Source organism: Erythrolamprus reginae, chromosome 3 (assembly GCF_031021105.1).
Source record: "Erythrolamprus reginae isolate rEryReg1 chromosome 3, rEryReg1.hap1, whole genome shotgun sequence".
Lineage (NCBI taxonomy): Eukaryota > Metazoa > Chordata > Lepidosauria > Squamata > Dipsadidae > Erythrolamprus > Erythrolamprus reginae.
In genome coordinates this window covers 12,074,503-12,095,115 of record NC_091952.1, presented here as the reverse complement: position 1 = coordinate 12,095,115, position 20,613 = coordinate 12,074,503, and the positions used below count along the sequence as shown (strand labels likewise).

At 42.3% G+C, this 20,613-nt stretch overlaps 1 protein-coding gene across 1 annotated transcript in view; it reads right to left on the bottom strand.

Moving 5' to 3' along the window:
• Positions 1-19,009, bottom strand: part of LAMA5 (laminin subunit alpha 5) — a 241,453-nt gene extending 222,444 nt beyond the window's left edge. Inside the window, 3 exon segments of the mRNA XM_070744488.1 lie at positions 1,755-1,907; positions 18,662-18,730; positions 18,732-19,009. Coding sequence (XP_070600589.1) covers positions 1,755-1,907; positions 18,662-18,730; positions 18,732-18,974 — 465 coding nt within the window. The 5' untranslated portion in view covers positions 18,975-19,009.
• Positions 19,010-20,613: the final 1,604 nt, after the last annotated feature.

The window sequence follows — 20,613 nt, the reverse complement described above, 5'->3', positions numbered from 1 at the left end:
TCACCTATCATCTACCTACCTACCTACCTACCTGCCTACCTACCTACCTATCATCTATCTCTAGCTAGTTAGCTATATATCTCTATTTATATCTGTCTGTCTGTCTGTCTGTCTGTCTGTCGGTCTGTCTGTCTGTCTGTCTGCTTCGTAACAACCTAACAACCACCTTACTACTGTAATTCTGGCCTCAATTATGGTCATAAGCTGAAGACGTCCTATATTGTAGGAGTCCCCAAGCTTTGTGGCTCTGTGACGGCCAGGGGAAGGAGCATGGATTCATGCGCGTGCACACCTGTTGTGCAAATTGGACTCACATGGTCACCCATTGCTTGCATGGCCTGGTTCCTAGTGAGCCATGGCGCAGTACCAAGCAGCAGACAAGGGGTTGGTGACTGTACTGAATCTTCTTTTAGTATTAATATTGAATTCTTTTATTATTGTATTTTATTGTGCATTATATTGTTGTAAACTGCCCTGAATCTTATGGGATTGGGCAGCATAAATTAAATTTTATGAAAATGTGATGCCATAACATGTGTCAAAGTCAAGTAAGTTAGGTTTCACTTAAGCTTCAAGCATGCACCTTCTTTCACATGAATCCCAGAGGTCCCACAGAGTCGGCCTTCTCCAGGTTTCGTCAACTAGACAACGTCATTTGGCGGGACCTAGGGGGAGAGACTTCTCTGTGGGGGCTCTGGCCCTCTGGAATCAGCTCCCCCCGGAGATTCGTACTGACCCCACCTTCCTCACCTTTCGTAAGAATCTGAAAACTCATTTATGCCGCCAGGCCTGGGGCCATTAGATTCTTGCCCCTTGGCCAATGAAGTGTTGAGAGAATGTTGAGCGAATAGAATGATTGTTTTTTAATGGTTTTTTGGGTTTTAGATTTTTAATTAATTAATTGGATCCAAGATATTGTATATTGTTTATTATATGTTGTGAGCCGCCCTGAGTCCTCAGAGAGGGGCGGCATCGAAATCCAATTAATTAATTAATAAAATCAATAAAACCACTTTTAAATTTTATTTGTACATCTCTCTCCTATGAAGCATGCCAGTGTCTCAAGGTATGAGGCCATAATGATCAGTTTGTGGAAAGGATATCAAAGTTAATAATCCACCTGCAACTTTGCATATTTAAGATCCTACAATCTAGTTGCGCTAAGCCTGCCTGGATTCTGGCCACAAAGTTTGATCTAAGCCTCAACTATAAGGTATCAGCCATTCGTTCTGGAGTGACTTCTTCACTGGCCATTATCTGCTTAATGTCTAGACTGTTCATTATACTTGAAGAAAACACCTTGAAAACGCCACCGTGCGCATAATCTCATCAACAAAAGCTAAGCCAATATTAACTTTATGTCATCCACTCCACGAGGCCGTATCAATAGCAAGGTTGCAAGTCTATCTTAAAGGGTAGTTTACTGATGATCCATTTGGTGCATAGGACAGTGGTCCCCAATCCTTCTGGCTGATTGACAGGTGTGCATATACAGAGCTGCATTCGTACTAGTGGAACTTTGTGCGCAAGTGTCTGCCACACAAAAATTCTCCATTGTCTTTCTTAAAACAATACAAGCCACGTGATCAAGAAGCTTGCTGCCGCAGGTGAAATACTTTTTTCCCTAAATGTATCTTATAGCAAAATTAGCTCATTAATGAGGAATTAGTTCTTTCTCCCTAAGCATTTCCCCCATTGTTATAAGAAAGTACCCCATTTTTAAAATTTTAATGGAAAGCAGGTGATCGCCCTACCTGTCCCAAATCTAAGGTGACGTTGACCTCGTTGAATTCCAGCCTTCGAGACAAAGGGGGGCTTTGCCACCAGCGTTCGGTCCCGTCGATAGCATTCGTGATGGGATGGGCTTTGTTGCTGTTGGCTGATGAACAGATGTCACAATATTGCCCCTATGGCCAAAAGAAAATAAAATGGTCAGAAAACACGTGGTCAGAAACCCTAGAGAAAAGCATGCATTTTTAATTCAGTTAACAGCTCCATTCACCATCACTTACCAGACTCAACATAAAAAAATAATTTGTTTAACCCAGTTATAATAACGATCGTAGTAATTTAGGGGTATTAGATATAGCCTGCAAAATCCCAGCATCCCATTAGGTGGCAGTAAGGAGATAAAGCATTGGACTCTCCATACTGCCACCTAGTGGTCCTTTTGGATAACTGCAGCCAAGGTATAACATCCCACGTTTGCAATGTTTTCAAAATAACATTTTGGTAAAGGATAAAACATCTTAGAAGTGTAACTGGCCTTAAGCTCAGGAAGTAAAATATATGTGTCGCCCCTCTCAGAGGACTTTTAAATCTTCTTTGTGAGAAAATGAATACTGTGATTTTACCTCTAGTTTAAATTACAGTAAATGGATGCCTGCAATTTCTTAACAGCAGATGAAACAGGAATCTCCCCATTTTGCAACCTGAATTCCCAATCCCGCCCCCCAAGGTATTTTTCCTCAGGGTAGCAGAGTACTGAAACTTCTAGCAAAAAAAGGGAAATAAAAATAAATCCCTCTGTCCTGTTGGAAGGACAAGAATGTGAGCAGGAAACAGGAGAGAAAATGACTGCTATTCTGACTAGATTAGAATCAAAGGTATGCTGAATAAGGAACTATAAAAGGTCAGTTTAGAATGGGGAAGGGTCTTGTTTGCAAAATGAGTCATTAAGGGAGGTAAGGAAGGAGTGAGAGGGAGAGAGAGAGGGTGGGTGGGAAGGAGGGAAGGAAGGAAGTAAGGAGACGGAGGCTAGAAGGATGGAAAGAAATGGAAAGGAAGTAAGGGAGGGGAGGAGGGAAGAATAAAATGGAATGGAATGGAATGGAATAAGGAAGGAAGGAAGGAAGGAAGGAAGGAAGGAAGGAAGGAAGGAAGGAAGGAAGGAAGGAAGGAAGGAAGGAAGGAAGGAAAATATGCAATTCCATTGTAACTTTACCATGTGTCCTAATTTTGATCATGTGACAGATAGGAGATTGAGACAGTTGTTGAGCATGAGAATTAGCTGAAAGTCATTTTTTTCAGTGCAAGTGTAACTTAACCGGTCACTAAAATTATGGGTTTTTTATTTTGTATTTATTTATTTTCTCAGTCTCCATATATACATCCATACACATACCCTAACCTAAATCATGTCAAAATATATATAGTTATACATTTCTATCTATATCCATATAACTTCTTTCCACCCTCCTAGGCATATACTACTATTCCAATGCTGCCTCATTTACTATCAAATTTTGACACCTGGGTTTACCACCTTTAATTCTTCATTTTCCTCCAATTTATTCAGTATTACTTAACTTCTATACAGATTCATTTTCTATCCAATCATAAAATTTCACCTATACATTATAATACTCTGAATCTTCATTATCTTTAACTTTGATTGTCAGTCTATTCATCTGCACAATGCAGGGTTTTCTTAATTACCAATTCTTCAGAAGGGGTTTTTATTGCTTTCCCATTTTGTGCAAATGCAATTCTAGCGGCATTGATTATGTAGATAATTAAATATGTATCTTCTTTAATAAATTTCTTTGATAGTATACCCAACGGGAATGTCTCTGGTATTAACTGCGTTACTAAACAAATGGTTATAAATATTTGTCATAAGAAAGCTCTTTCAGCTAAACTCCACATTCTTTTTGTCAAATTGGACATTACGTTCAATAGGAAATTCACAGCTGGTCATTTCAACAAGAGCTAAACCTTAGGTAGAAAGAAGCTTTTCCAGAATTTCTGCTAAACTCTTCCAGCTTTCAGCTCAAGTCTTCTAAATGCATGATATATGATATCAAGTAGATTAAGGGGTCAAACAAACTCAATTGCTGAAACATAAACTCTGGAATTTATTATTATTGTTCCAGAGGCAGCCCTTAATTTGCTCCACACCTTCCACCACTGGTTTAGTCCCCAAAAAACTACAGAAAGTCGTAAAAGGAATTAATGAAAAACCATGACCCATCAATTATCAAGTCTTGTTTTGCTTCCCTTTTAAAAACATGTCTGCTATTATTGGAAAAAGCCACTCACTTTAACAACCAGAGAAAAATGTTTTGGGTAAAAATTAGGAAAACGATAGAAGAAATAATAACAGACCTTACTGACTAGAAACCAGAAATTTATCTATTAGAAATTATTACCAGTAATTATGCAAAATAAATATACTACCTAATAATACATATAGTCACAGCAGCTAGAATAACATACGCAGCAAAATGATACACCAAGTGAAAAGGAAATCATAAGGAAAATTCTTACTGGTGCAGAGATGGACAGAATGACAAAGGAGTTACAAGAAAAAGAAGAATCTGAATACATTACCTAACATGGAACAGATTGTACGATTGGCTAAAGAATAAGGAAAATAAAATATAGAAGGTGCAAATATTAAACATTGGTTGTGTATAGATGCAAAAAAATAAAATAAAAAGGAACAGAAAACAAATATATATGTATAGAAGAGCATGTAATAAAATGTAATTATATTAATATATTAATATTAGATATTAATATTATATTAGATATTGGATAGTGATATGAATATATATTAATGTATTTTGATGAACCGATATATAACTGTAACAATGACAGGAACATGATACTGCTATCGTGTCACCCCAATTCTACTTTTCTCTAGACTAGACAAACCCAAATCCTGCAGCCATTCTTCAAATCCTGCAGTCACATACCTCCCAGAGACCAATTAGAACACACAGAATTGGCCTTCTTCAGGTCCCGTCAACTAAACAATGTAGGTCGGTGGGCGCACAGGAGAGGGCCTTCTCTGTGGCTGCCCCGGCCCTATGAAACCAACTAACCTCCCGATGTCTGTACTGCTCCCACACTACTGGTCTACCAAAAGGCTGTGAAGACATGGCTCTGCCAGCACCTGGAGGCCGTGAGTCTTAACATCTAGGCACAGCCGAACTGTGATCGACTTGGCATGTATGGGTGTTTGACTGAATAGTTTGCTAGGGTTTTTATCTTTAGTATAATGAGTTTATTTTACTGTTTTTATTATTTATATCTGACTTTTTGTAACACTGTACTGTATTATTTATTGTTGTAAGCCGCCCTGAGTCCCATGGGTTTGGGCAGCATATAAGTTAATTAAGTTAAGTTAAGTTAAATTAAATTAATGTTTGCGCTTCTAGGCCTTTGATCATCTTAATTATCTACTATGTCTAGATCTTTTCCAGATATAAACATTTGTATGTAGGTATGTACATATAAATAATTGAAGGTGGCAAATATACATAATCCTTTTTTCTCCCCTTATTTTCCCCACAAAGGCAGAGGTAGTATTCCACAGGTTTAAACCGGTTCGCCCGAACTGGAAGTGGAAATTGCACTTGGGCCCGCCCATTCACCCTGGCTCTATTTCTTCCGATTTTGAGGCCGGGCACATGCGTGGAAGGCGCGCGTGCAAGCAAAGCACATGCGCGGAAGGACGTGTGTATGCATGGAGGAGTGTTCTCCATTTGCGAACAAGTAGGGAAGGTAAGTGAATACCACCCCTGCACAAAAGCAACCAGTAACGCAGGTTTATTTATTTATTTTATTTATTTATTATTTAGATTTGTATGCCGCCCCTCTCCGCAGACTCGGGGCGGCTCACAACAAAGTGAAAAAACAATGTACTGTACAACAAATCTAAATTACTATTTAAAAATATTTAAAAGACCCCATTTTCTAAACACACATGCATACAAACATACCATTCATAAATTGTATATGCCCGGGGGAGATGTCTCAGTTCCCCCATGCCTGACGACAGAGGTGGGTCTTAAGGAGCTTACGAAAGGCAAGGAGAGTAGGGGCAGTCCTAATCTCCGGGGGGAGTTGATTCCAGAGGGCCGGGGCCGCCACAGGGAAGGCTCTTCCCCTGGGGCCCGCCAACCGACATTGTTTAGTTGACGGGACCCGGAGAAGGCCCACTCTGTGGGACCTAATCGGTCGCTGGGATTCGTGCGGCAGCAGGCGGTCTCGGAGGTTGGAACTGACAGTAAGTGGTCCAAGCCAGTTTTCATATTTAAGGCAGGTCTAGAATTCCGCCAAAGATTTTACCTGTATAGATTTCTTGTTTGACTTCTGCTTTCTACAAGGAGACCTAGCCAACCCCTTAAGCTGTTTCCATGGTTTGCTTTTTTGGAAAGTACACAGTAAGTCCCAGGCTGTGAGGGACTTACTGTGTACCATGATTTGTTCTGGTTTGAGAGGCTTCAAACTCCTCAATAAAAGGAAGCCTAAAAAGAAATGTTTACAATTCAAGTGTTCCCCTTGGCACGAAGAAGCGCCAAAGCGATTCGGCAGCCTCACGCCAGCCCATTTATTCTGCTCACAATAAGCCAGAATTCTCATAAATTCTAGCTTATCGGGACGCCGAAACAGCCCCGTGGAACATGTTCAACTTGGAGTGGAATGAAAGAAACACGTCAGTCGCTCTTTCGCTAAAGCCTCTGAGTGGGAAAAAAACACAGCCTCTCCTGGAGTTTCAGTAGCAAAATCTGAAGGAACGTTTCCAAGGAGGATCTTCCTATTCAGAACTCAAAATAAAAAACCAGGGGTATTTTTTCTCATGAAGGCTGGACTCATTCATCGCTCTTTCAGCCAGTTTTACCAAAAAAAGGTTGGGATGTCCAAAAGAAGCAGGACACAATCTTATTTGGAAACTCAAACTCTGGCTGAAACTTGGATATTAAGATTGGGCAAATCTGGTTATTACCTTTAAAGCCCTATATGGCTTAGGGCAGTGATGGGCTCCTATGGGTACGGTCAGGTACGCAGAACTGGTAGTAAAATTTTGAACTTTTTTCCCCCCTTCTGGGCTCTGGGTATGTTTTTCCTATCACAATAAATGAGGTTGATAGAACAGCTTGCGTATGTGTATGTGTGTACATATACAGTACATACCATTTATATAGTAGATAATGTATACTGCTCAAAAAGAATAAAGGGAACACATCCTAGATCTGAATGACTGAAATATTCTCATTGAATACTTTGTTCTGTGGAAAGTTGAATGTGCTGACATGTGAAATTGATTGTCAATCAGTGTTGCTTACTAAGTGGACAGTTTGATTTCACAGAAGTTTGATTTACTTGGAGTTATATTGTGTTGTTTAGGAGTTCCCTTTATTTTTTTGAGTAGTGTATATTTTTGTGTGCCTGTGTGTAATATATGGCATATATACATAGAATTAAATAGTATAGTTTGGATGTTCAGTAATAGTAAATAGATAGGGAGATTGTATCTCTTTGAGGCAAGGACAGGCCAGGCATCCTAACTCTAACCTAAACCTTTGATGTGAGTGATCAAGCTGGCCACTTTTAAGCCAGTCACATGACTTTTAAGCCACCCCCCAGGTCATATGATCGTCAAGCCAGTCCTACCTGGTCATATGGCAGGCAAGACGCACCCACAAAAAAAGCCACTCCCACAGTGCAGTAGTAAAAAAGTTTGCAGCCCTTCACTGGCTTAGTGCCAGACTATCTTCAGGACCGATAAGAGCCCACAGAGTTGGTCTTGTCCAAGTCCCATCAGCTAAACAGTGTCAGCTGGCGGGTCCATAGGGGAGGGCCTTCTCTGTGGCTGCTCCAACTCTCTGGAACCAGCTGAGAACCAGACTACCTCCACCCTACCAGCCTTCCGGAGAGCTGTAAAGACCTGGGTATTCCAGCAGGTCTGGGGGCCGTGGATCTGATGGTGTACCATCAGGATCCAGCCACAAATGGCAGGCATGGTTCTTAACTGTTGGTTTTAAATTGTTTTTAAATTGTTCTGTTAGAGATTGAATGAATGAATGAATGAATGAATGAATGAATGAATGAATGAATGAATGAATGAATGAATGAATGAATAAATCTACTGCTTAGAAATTGTGCCAATTATCACCGTTCTCTCTGAGACCAGTCTGGGGACCTTATTAGCCAAGGAGGTCATCTGAATACAGACATCCTCGACATGTGACCACCACTGAGCCCAAAACTTCCAGTGCTAAGTTAGGCAGTTGTTGAGTGAGCTTTGATCCATCTGTTCTTAATCGAATCTTTGCAGCCATTAAGTCACTCACATGGTGGTCAAACAAATCTCTTTCCCCCCACACACACCTTTGCTCACCAGAAGGGGGCTGGAAAGGTGGACAATGGTCATATGACCTCCTGATCATGCCAGGTGTTGAGTGCCTGAATTTTGATCGCATCACCATAGGGATGCTGCAACAGTCATTAAGTGTGCAAAGTGGTCGTCAGTCACTTTTTAAAAAAGCAATCACTGTCAGTGGTTTTACATCCAGAAATGCATGTAAAGGATTGTTCAATAGTTTAGGCACCTGGTTCAGACCTCCAGAGATTATGATCCCCCCCCCCATCAAATAAGATTAAATTTCAAGTAGAACAGAACAGAATATATGGAATGGAATGGAACGGAATGGAACAGAACAGAATATATGGGACAGAACAGAACAGAATGTGTGGAATGGAATTGAACTGAACAGAATAGAATGGAATATATGGAACGGAATGGAGTGGAGCCGAATGGAACAGAACAGAACATATGGGATGGGATGGAATGGGAAGGAACCTTGAAGGTCTTCTGGTCCAGCTCCTTGCTCAAGCAGGGGAACCTATACCATTTCAGATTAGTGACTTTCCAGTCGCTTCTTAAAAACCTCCAGTGAATATTTTGTTGGCCAAGTTGATTGGACACACAATGAGTTTGTTTCTGGTGCATAGGCTTTCAGTGTACATATAAGCAACATGCGATAAATCAACAAAACCATATGTTCTGTTCTGTTATAATCATCATAAAATACATTCATCATAATTGGAAGTGATAATCATAGGATACTAAATAAGCAAGCAATATAAATCATACTAGGATACTAAATTAAACAATATAAATCATAAGATACAAACAACAAAGTTGTAGTCATAAGAAGATAAGGAAACATGAGGAGCATAATAGTAATACAGCCGTACTAGGTAGATATCCGATATCTGTGTCCACTCATGCACAAAACTTTGAGATTATGAGCTGCAAGGGAGTCTTGTAAAATTTATCTATTCTATAGCTACTTATTTTCAGGGAAGAAGGAAACAGAAGAATTCAAAGCAGAAAATAATTGAGGTCCTTTTCAAACACGTGCCTTATAGACCACCAAATTAATTTTAACCTGTTTGAACAGAACAGAATAACAGAACAGAATAACAGAGTTGCAAGAAACCTTGGAGGTCCTCTAGTCCAGCCTCCTACACCTGAGGTAGGTGAAGTTGGCTCTTCTATGACATGTGGATTTCAACTCCCAGAATTCTTGAGTTAGCATGATTGGCTCAGGAATTCTGGGAGTTGAAGTCCACAAGTCATAGAAGAGCCAACTTGGCCTACCCCTGCCCTACACCACTTCAGAGAAATGGTTATCCAATCTCTTCTTAAAAACTTCCAGTGTTGGAGCAATCACCAAAATTTCATTGACTACATACTAAAATACATGAAAAGACCTGAAAGACCAGGTTAAGGAAATGTTGTCATGGAGGAAATTTATCTGATTGCTAAGAATCAAATCAATTTGTTGGCACATAATCAATCAAAGGAATAAGAAAAAGACTAAGTAGTCTGGGTTCCTTGGTGTTCTCCAAGCTTGGTACTTACGCTACCTGACTAGTTAATATCATCAGTTCTAGTGAGTGTGCGGTTTGCTCCTGGTTTATATACAATATCTTGCCCTGTCAGTATTGGTGGGGAAGTGGTTTTCCCTTTGGTAGTTCTTTGATTAGGCTGCGGTTTATTGCTCAATTTGTTTGTCTTAGTTGATAATTCCTTGATTCGGATACTGTTTACTACTTGATTGTTTGTCTAGTGTTAATCCCTGCTTATCTGGGTGTTGATTGCTAATGAGGAAGTGTGCGGCTCTTTTTGTTTCCTGTTCAACTTTTTTATTCTGTCTTTTTAATGTTGCTCAGTTTTCTTGAACTGCAGGATGGGCAGCAAATAAATGTAATCAATAATAATACTGTAATGATGATGATGATGATGATCTTGGACTTAATGATCAAAATTGACACCAGAATTTACGATGCTAAGGGAGAAATTTATTAAGTTGAGTTTTGCCCCATTTTATGACTTTTCTTGTCACGTTTCTTAAGTGAGTCATTGCAGTTAAGTTAGTAACACAGTTGTTAAGCGAATCTGGTTTCCCCGTTGACTTTGCTTGTCAGAAATTGGTCACATGACTCCGAGACACCCTGCAACCGTCATTAAACATGAATCAGTTGTCAATCATTGCAAATGTAAATCATGTGACCTGCAATGATCAAGTTGAAAAAATAGTCATAAGTCACCTTTTAAAGTGCTGTTATAACTTTGAATGGTCACTTAAAGAACTGTTGTGAGTCGAGGACTACCTTTAATAGGCACTTTGGGTGCAATACCAAAACAATCAGAGCATCACTTGATCACCATTGCCATTGACAAATTCACCATCAGTTAATTGCAAAAGGCAGCTTTACTTGGAACAGTTTACATCTGGGAGGGAATCTTCAACACTATCAAACATCCACACCTGCCAATCCCAGAAAAGCACTCGATAGGTAGATACATGAAGGGAAACTGCCCTTCGCCAGTGGGCCAACCTCTAGGAAGGCACAGGATGCCATAATTGCCACATCAAAATGAAGCAACGGAGAAAATCACCCTTCAGCAATATTCTATCCCAATGTTCAGTGCCTAAGAACCTATGATTACAACAGATACAAATGTCAAAATTAGCCTGAACATCCAACTGACTGTGCAAGAAACAAAAGTAACAATGAATATCTAGTTGGCAGTGTAATGAATCATAATAATGATCCAGTCTGAATATTTGACTTGACTATGCAACAAATTATAAGAATAACAATGATGTACAAAATGTGGTTTATCTCCATGTGTCCACTGATGGCTGATTTGTCTGAGTGCCAAGGTCTGTCTTCAGGTTTAAGCTTGGGTTAGGAGGCTCACAGTTTCCCAGTTGGTTAAAGAGCCATGATGGTTAGAATCAGTAGTGAGTTCTAAATCAGTTTGCTTGCATGCGCGATGCTTCTGTATATGCGCAAAAGCATTCCGGATGGGTGAATGGAGCCTCCTGCCAATGCCGCTACCCGTTCACAGAACTGGGTCGAACCTAGAGCAACCCACTGCTGGTTAGAATGCAGTACTGCAGGCTAATTCTGTTGTCTGCCGGCTGCCAGCAGTTCGGCAATTTGATTCTCATCAACTCAAAGTTCACTCACGGTCCCCTCCTTCCCAGGTCCGGGATCCAGATTGTTGTGGAAAATATGCTGACTCTGTAAACGACTTGTAACTTTGGTTTTTTCCCACCCAGGTTGTAAAACCTTGTTTTTTTCCTCCACATTAAATTTCATTTTGTTGGAGAGGGCCCCTAGCTCAAGTCCGTCAAGATCTTTTTGGACCCTGAGCTTGTCTTTTGGGGTGTTGGCTATTCCTGCCAGCATAGTGTCATCTGCAAATTAATTGAGTTCCCCTCCTATTCAATCGTCTAAGTTTCCTCTCAGTCAGCAACACAGAAATCCAATGCATGAATGACTCAATGAACTATAACAATCTGGCCTCAACCTGGCTTAGCTTCCAACCCCAGAAAACAATCAAACCGGTTTGGTAAAAGCATCACACTTCCATAGAAACAAAGTCCACCCTGTGTGTTTTGTTATGGTTACTTCCCCACTTCTTTGCAATAACAGTTGTTTTATCTGTGAGTACCGCCTAGTCCTCCTCAACCGGAGAATCCCACGGAAGATAAAGTCCAGGTGAATTCTAGCAAAAGTGCAGAGAACAGCAACAAAGATGATTAGGGAGACATATAAAGAGTGTTTGCAATAATTTGTTTTGTCTAGTCCTGTGATGGAAAACCTAGGGCACGCCTGCCACAGGTGGCAAGGAGAGCTGTATCGGCTCCAGCACGCATGTTTTTAATAGGAAAGTGAACACAAGAACAAGGGGCACAATCTGAGGTTATTTGGGGGAAAGGTCAGAAGCAACGTGAGAAAATATTATTTTACTGAAAGAGTAGTAGATGCTTGGAACAAACTTCCAGCAGACGTGGTTGGTAAATTCACAGTAACAGAATTTAAACATGCCTGGGATAAACATATATCCATCCTAATATAAAATAGAAGAAATAGTATAAGGGCGGATTAGATGGACCATGAGGTCTTTTTCTGCCGTTAAGCTTCTATGTTTCTATGTACACGCTAGCCAGCGGATTTTCGGCCTTGGGGAAGACCATTTCACCCTCCTGTGGCTTCAGAGAAGCTTCCCTGAAGCCCCGAAGTACAAAAAACTGCCCAGCGGGCAAACCAATAGCTTTGAAAAATGGACTTCTGGTTTGCTCATTGAGCTGTTTTTTGGACTCTGGGGCTTCAGGAAGCTTCCCCGAAGGCTCCAGGGTGCGAAATAAGCACAACAGGCAAACACCATGTGCAAAAGATTTCGCCAATTTTGGGTGGTTTCTTTGCTTCTGCACATGCATGGAAACAAAGAAATTCCTGAAAATCAGCAAAATGTTTGCGTGCGAGATTTTACTTCCTGTGCATGCACAGAAGTTGACTGTTCATGTCACAGCCCATTGATTTATTTTTTTATATTTATTTATTTATTGGATTTGTATGCCGCCCCTCTCCGCAGTTAAAAAACAACATGTAACAATCCAATTTAATAAAACAACTAAAAACCCTTATTATAAAACCCAAACATACACACAAACATACCATACATAATTTGTAATGGCCAAGGGGAAGGAATATCCTAACTCTCCCATGCCTGGCGTCAAAGGTGGGTCTTGAGTAATTTGCGAAAGACAAGGAGGGTGGGGGCCGTTCTAATCTCTGGGGGGAGTTGATTCCAGAGGGCCGGGGCCGCCACAGAGAAGGCTCTTCCCCTGGGGCCCACCAAATGGCATTGTTTGGTCGACGGGACCCGGAGAAGGCTGACTCTGTGGGACCTTATCGGCCGCTGGGATTCGTGCGGTAGAAGGCGGTTCCGGATGTATTCTCGCCCAATGTCATGTAGGGCTTTAAAGGTCATTACCGACACTTTGAATTGTGACCGGAAACCGATCGGCAGCCATTACTGGTTGCAGGAGGCCATCGCAGCCGAAAATGGAGCTTGGGAACCCATTTTCTCTGGCAGAGCATTGGGCCTCCACAAGCACCCCCAACATGAGTGACATTGAGCTGGCCACGCCCCCCTGGCCACACCCACTCCACCACCACTTCGGTCAAACACAACCCTAATGGGGCCATCAATGAAATCAGGTTTGCCACCACTGATATAGCATCTCCTGCTTGAGGAAGGGTTGGATTAAAAGATCTCTAGGGTCCCTTCCATCTCTGGTGTTCTGCAAACTGGGATCTTAGCGGCTTCCTACTCCAGGAGCAAAGACAGTGGTCCTGCTGCTTTGGCTTGTCTTTCCTCAGCGGGAAAGGTTTCAGATTCCATTTCTTTCCAACTACTGTAGTTGCCCTTACATGATTTACAAGAACTCTGTTGTAAATCAAAAGCTTTAGTGAACAGCTCACAGCCTTCTGCTCCTTCTTTTAACAAACCCTCTCTTGCAACTGGGGACTCTCCATCCAGATGTTTGGGATTGTTAGCATTTTGAGTGGCACCCTCATGCTATCCACATTCTTGGGAAATTTTTATCCCCTGGGTGCTTATGGCTTCTCAGTTGAAGGGCCCCTTTTAAGCCGGTATTTACTTTGACATAAGGCTGTAATAATTGTTTATCTTTAACACACCCTCCGCTCCCACCCACATTCCTGCAAACAATTTGAGGACTTCATTATATCAAGATTCTCAAAATTCAAACCCACTCCACTTAAGTTGGACAAACAAATACTTTTCCCCCTCCAAAGTATTAAGAGACAAGCATTTCTGCAGCACATGTTGGACACACAAACTGTGCTTTTCTCTCTCGCGCTAATGGAGGGTTCAGCTTTATTTATTTTTTAAATTTTATTTATTTGTCTTGTCAAGTACGTATTGGTGGTATACAAAGATATAATACATGATACTAGTAAGAGGGAAACATTAGGACAGGAGACGGAAGGCATGCTAGTGCACTTATGCACTCCCCTTACTGACCTCTTAGGAATCGGGAGAGGTCAACAATGGAGAGTCTAAGGGTAAGGTTTTGGGGGTTAGGTGATGATACTACAGAGTCAGGTAGTGAGTTCCATCCATCAACTATTCAGTTACTAAAGTTGTATTTCCTGCAGTCGAGTTTGGAGCACTTTACTTTAAGTTTGTATCTGTTGTGCTCGTGTGTTGTTGTGGTTGATGCTGAAGTAGTCGTTGACAAGAAGGACATTGTAGCAGATGATTTTATGGGCTATACTTAGGTCGTGTTAAGCTTTCTAAACCTAGGATTGTAAGTCTATTTGCCTAGAGTATTTCCATTGCAAGTGGAGGAGTGGAGGACTCTTCTAGTAAAGTATCTCTGGACATTTTCTAGAGTGTTTATGTCCGAAATGCGACGTGGGTTACAGACAGATGAGCTGTATTCAAAGATTGGTCTGGCAAAAGTTTTGTATGCTCTGGTTAGGAATGTGAGATTACCAGAGCAGAAGAATAGAATAGAATAGAATAACAGAGTTGGGAGGAACCTTGGAGGTCTTTTAGTCCAACCCTCTGCTTAGGCAGAAAACCCTGGATATATCATTTCAGACAAATGGTTATCCAATCTTCCTTCCAGAGCTTTAGAAAGTGATTGAATCAAATCAAGTTGCTGTAACTGTAACTTGTTTCTTGTATCCTAAGATTTTTATTAATATTGATTGTTTCTTCATTGCTTATTTGACCCCTATGACAATCATTAAGTGTTGTACCCCATGATTCTTGACAAATCTATATTTTCTTTTATGTACACTGAGAGCACATGCACCAAGACAAATTCCTTGTATGTCCAATCACACTTGGCCAATAAAGAATTCTATTCTATTCTATTCTATTCTATTCTATTGGCAGTTCTGTGTTAGCAAAAACTTCAGAAGAAAAGGATTTAGGGGTAGTGATTTCTGACAGTCTCAAAATGGGTGAACAGTGCAGTCAGGCAGTAGGGAAAGCAAGTAGGATGCTTGCCTGCATAGCTAGAGGTATAACAAGCAGGAAGAGGGAGATTATGATCCCGCTATATAGAGCTCTGGTGAGACCACATTTGGAATACTGTGTTCAGTTCTGGAGGCCTCACCTACAAAAAGATATTGACAAAATTGAACGGGTCCAAAGACGGGCTACAAGAATGGTGGAAGGTCTTAAGCATAAAACGTATCAGGAAAGACTTAATGAACTCAATCTGTATAGTCTGGAGGACAGAAGGAAAAGGGGGGACATGATCGAAACATTTAAATATGTCAAAGGGTTAAATGAGGTCCAGGAGGGAAGTGTTTTTAATAGGAAAGTGAACACAAGAACAAGGGGACACAATCTGAAGTTAGTTGGGAGAAAGATCAAAAGCAACATGAGAAAATATTATTTTACTGAAAGAGTAGTAGATCCCTGGAACAAACTTCCAGCAGACGTGGTAGATAAATCCACAGTAACTGAATTTAAACATGCCTGGCATAAACATATATCCATCCTAAGATAAAATACAGAAAATAGTATAAGGGCAGACTAGATGAACCATGAGGTCTTTTTCTGCCGTCAGTCTTCTATGTTTCTGTTTCTATGAGCAGAGTGTAGCAGCAGCCAAAAGAGCTAATGCAATAGTTAGTAGTAGAAACAGAGACATAGAATCCAAATCACGTGAAGTATTAGGACCGCTTTATAAAGCCTTAGTAAGGCCATACCTGGAATACTGCATCCAGTTTTAGTCACCACCTTATAAAAAAGACTTTGGAAAAAGTACAAAGGAGAGCAGCTACGATGATCAAAGGCCTGGAGATTAAAACACATGAAGAAAGGTTGGAGGATTTGGGTATGGCTAGTCTGGAGAAAAGAAGAACTGGGGAGACATGACAGCAGTGTTCTAGTATTTGAGGGCCTGCCACAAAGAAAGGGGGGGTCAAATTATTTTCCAAAGCACCCGAAGGCAGGAGGAGAAACAATGGATGGAAACTAATCAAGGAGAGAAGCAATCTGGAATTAAGGAGAAACTGCCTAACAGTGAGGATAATTAACCAGTGGAACTGCTCGCCTCCGGAAGTTGTCAATGCTTCATCACTGAAGGTTTTTAAGAAGAGGCTTTATATGAAATAATTTAGAATGCAATAATATAACACCTAAGCACATTTCATTTGTATTACCAGTAGTTTGATCTCTGCACATTTTTTACTAGGGTTAAACAGCGAAGGACTGCCGTCTTTGGCGCTACTGGTGCGCCCCCCAAGGCCGTCACAGGCACATGAGCATCCAGCGGGCGCTTACCCATCAGCGCAATATTGGGCTTCTGCGCATGCACAGCAAGCAAAACCTTGTGTGATGGCACGTGCACGAGTGAGATTTTGGCAATTTTCGCATGCGCAGAAGCAAAACAATTGGTGAAAATTGCCAAAATCTCATCCATGCGAACATCTTCATGCGCAATTTTGCTAATTGCGCATGCGCAGAAGCCAAATCTCACAGGGGGGCATGCCCATACGCCAGGGACGCAGCTGCGTGCGCCTCCCAAAACTAGCTACCAGAGCGTAGCACTTGACCATTCCAGTAGCAGGCCATCTCTAGGGTATACATCATAAAGATAATTATTTTGTATAGAAAGTTGCAGATGGGATGACATCTGTGTATGGTTCATTTCACTCTAGCTCAAAACTTTGATAAACACCATTTCCTTTATATTCCTTTATATTTAACTTCTCTTTTAATTGTCTACCACTGCTTTAAGCCAGCACATTCTGAGGTCTTCACACAATATCCAGGTAAGCTACACAATGCAATAATCAGTTCAAAAACATACAGAACCTTCACCATTTCAACCCTAACCAAACCTTTAAGTAAAACCTAGGTGTTTCATTACCCACAAAGGGACTAAGTTACAATAGAGATATGGGAGCCCCCTGAACACCTGGGGAAAGCAATATACGTGCATATAATTATGGCTATCAAACAGAACTAATGGAATGGATCGATTTGTTTTGGCCAGCCCTATGCTTCTTTAAAAAAGTACTTTGTACACCCAAACTTTGTCTCCCTAGCAAAATCTTATAGGTTTAAACATTCTCAATTTCAGGAGAGAATTTTAGCAAGGGTTTTTTCTGTTCTCCCCATTCAACAAGTCCAAACATATTTTGTGCCGAACGGCATGCCATTCTACTTTTAAGACTGAACACCCTGTAATAACAGACCCTGAGTCTTAATTCTCGAGAAACCAATTCTATTTGCCTCCCCAAATCCTTTGTCTCATTTCTTTAGAGTTCTAATTAATTTTTTCCCCTCCCTCACTTAGCTACCCAGCCCAGAAATTCCGCTTGGCAAAGTAATTTCTTGGACTTTTTCCAACAAAATATTGGGTGAGGAGCACTTAGGGACCTTTTTCAGATAGGAAGGTAGTAAATGCGGAGGGGGGGGAATTCCCTTTTTTAAAGCACTGAACAAAAGGCCACCTGAGAAGACAAACATACATACTAAGTGCATGTTGGAAAGCCAAGATCCCCAAAGAGTGTTTGTGTCTGTCTGTCTTATAAGTGAAAATCAGTTCAGAAGCGAAGAAAATTGGAAGATAAAGATAATGTAGAGATGGATGGATGAATGGAGGGAGGGAGATGCGAAAGAGGGGAGGGAAGGGAAGGAATGAAGCAAAAGGGACGAGGAAAGGGGGAAGGGAGAAAGGGAAAGAGAAAGAAAGGAAAGGGGGAAGGAAAGGGAAGCAAAGGGGAAGGGAAGAAGAGAGGGGAAGATGCAAAGGGGAAGAGGAAAGGGAAACGGGGAAAGAGGAAAAGGGGAAAGGAAGGAAAGGAAGAAGCAAGGGGGAAGATGAAAGGGGGAAGGGAAAAGAGGAGGAAAGGAAAGGAACTAGGGCGGGGAATAAGCAAAGGGGAAGAGAAAGGGGGAAGGGGAAAGAGGAGGAAAGGAAAGGAATAAGGGAAGGGAAGGGGGAAAGGGAGGGGAAGAAGCAAAGGGGAAAGGGAAAAGAGGAAAAAGGGGAAGGGAAGAAGCAAGGGGGAAGAGGAAAGGGGGAAGGGAAAGAGGAGGAAAGGAAAGGAAGAAGGGAGGGGAAGAGAAAAGGGGGAAGGGGAGGAAAGGAGAAGGGGAAAAGGGAGGGGAAGAATCAAAGGGGAAAGAGGAAAAAGAGAGAGGAAGGGAAGGAAAGGAGGAAGAAAGGGAGGAAAAAAGGGGGAAGTGGAAAGGGAAATGGGGAAAGAGGAAGAAAGGAAGGGTGGGGGTGGGTGGGAGGGAAGTAAGTTAAGGAAGCAAGGGCTACCCAGAGTCCTAATTGCCTGGCCAAAGGGAAGTGGAAGGCTGCAGGCTAGAAAAAAAATCCAAGGTACAGTAATGGCAGGCATGGGCTCTCCTGCACGCTTGCAAAAAGGAACAAGACCCAAAGTTCGTTTTTTGGAGTCTCCTTCGGGAGCCCCGCTTCTTCCTTCCCAACCTCCCCCTCTTCCCCCCCCCCTCGCAATCCCGGCCAGGAAGCGCTCTCTTTTTTCTTTCTTTCACCTGGATGGTCTGGTTGGGCTCCCCTCCGGAGACCGGCCCTCCCACGAGCTTGCAATACAAATCCTCCACGGGGCGCGGGGGGGTTCCGGCTGCCGCCGCCGCCGGCTGCTTCTTCCTCGCCGCAGGTCGCGGTGGCCGAGATCTTGGTGCTCTCGGCCAGGTTGAAGTAAGGCGGGTGCAAGCTGTGGCCGTTCACGTCGGCCTGGAAGGAGGAGAGCGGCTGAGCCCGCGAAGCCCCCAGCAGGGCCGCCAACACCGACACCAGCACCGCCGGGCACCGGAGCCCAGCACAGGGCACCGGCCGGCTCGCCATTTTCTCTCGCCCGCTTCTTCTGAGGGACTTTGCCCGTCCCGCCGGCAACGCTTGGAAAGAGCCGGCCGGTGGGGAAGAGCCGCCGCTGAGGGAAGCCGGTCGGGCTGAGGGGAAATTCGAGCCCCAAAGCCGCAACCTGCGCTGCCCTCGCCGGGGACGCACGCTCGCTCGCCTCCCTCGGTCCGCTGGAGCGAGCGCGGCGCGCGGTTTTTTCTCTCACTCCTCTTTTGCGCCTCGCGACGGCGGCTGAGGCGGACAGGGAGGGAAGTGGCGCGCGCGAGGGGGGGAGGAGGAGGGGAGGGGAGGAGGGGCCACGCGGGGATTAAGCCCTGCCGGAGGCTGCCCATTGTGTCTCCGCCGCCCCTCGCGGCCCTTGTCCCGGTTTAACCCGTTCTGCCCGCTCGGGAAAGGGGGGCAACGGGGGGAGGGGAGGGGGAGGGGGAAGGGAACGATAAAACTATAGAGGGGGGAAAGGAGGTCTGTCCACGCGGGGGTCTCGCCTCACACCGGCCGCTGAGGTAAAAGGAGGGGGGCAGAGAGGCGCCCAAATTATTGATGTTGTTGTTGTTGTTATTATTGTTATTGTTATTGTTATTATTTATTAGATTTGTATGCCGCCCCTCTCCGTAGACTCGGAGACTGCACGAGTCAAAAAGGTGGTTGTGAAAATATTTACTGACCCCTCGCATCCTGGACATAAACTGTTTTGACTCCTATCCTCAAAACCTCGCTACACACCAAGACAACTAAACACAAGAACAGTTTCCCCCCTCCCCGAAGGCCCTCACTCTATTAAACAAATAATTCCCTCAACAATGTCAAACTTTTTTACTAAGTCCTGCACTTCTATTTCTATTAGTTTTTTCTCATCATTCCTATCACCCATTTCCTTCCACTTAGGACTGCATGATGGTAACTTGTTGCTTGTATCCTAAGATTTTTATTAATATTGATTGTTTCTTCATTGCTTATTTGACCCCTATGACAATCATTAAGTGTCGTACCTCATGATACTTGACAAATGTATATTTTCTTTTATGTACACTGAGAGCATATGCACTAAAGACAAATTCCTTGTGTGTCCAATCACACTTGGCCAATAAAGAATTCTAATTCTAATATGTGTACCAAAAGTGTCTTCCGTCCCCTGTTTCTATTTCTCTTTTATTAGTATCTTGTATACTGGTCAAAATAAATAAATAAAGGGAAAACTTAAACAACACAATATAAACTCCCAAGTAAATCAAACTTAGGTGAAATCAAACTGTCCACTTAGGAAGCAACACTGATTGACAATCAATTTCACATGTTGTCAGCATATTCAACTTTGTACAGAACAAAGTTCAATGAGAATATTTCATTCATTCAGATCTAGGATGTGTTCTTTGAGTGTTCCCTTTATTTTTTTTGAGCAGTGTATATAAATATTATATCTCTGTATACCATCAATACATACTTGATGAAACAAATAAATTAAATAAATAAATAAATAAAATTGGGGCCCTAGACACCCCCCTCCTCAAAATTTTCTTTTTTCCTCTCCCTCTCTATTTTTTCTTTTTTTAAAAAAAATCACTTTTGCAAATACTGTAGTTGAGCATATCCAAGGGTTTGTCCCCCTCCTCCTTTGTCCAGGAGG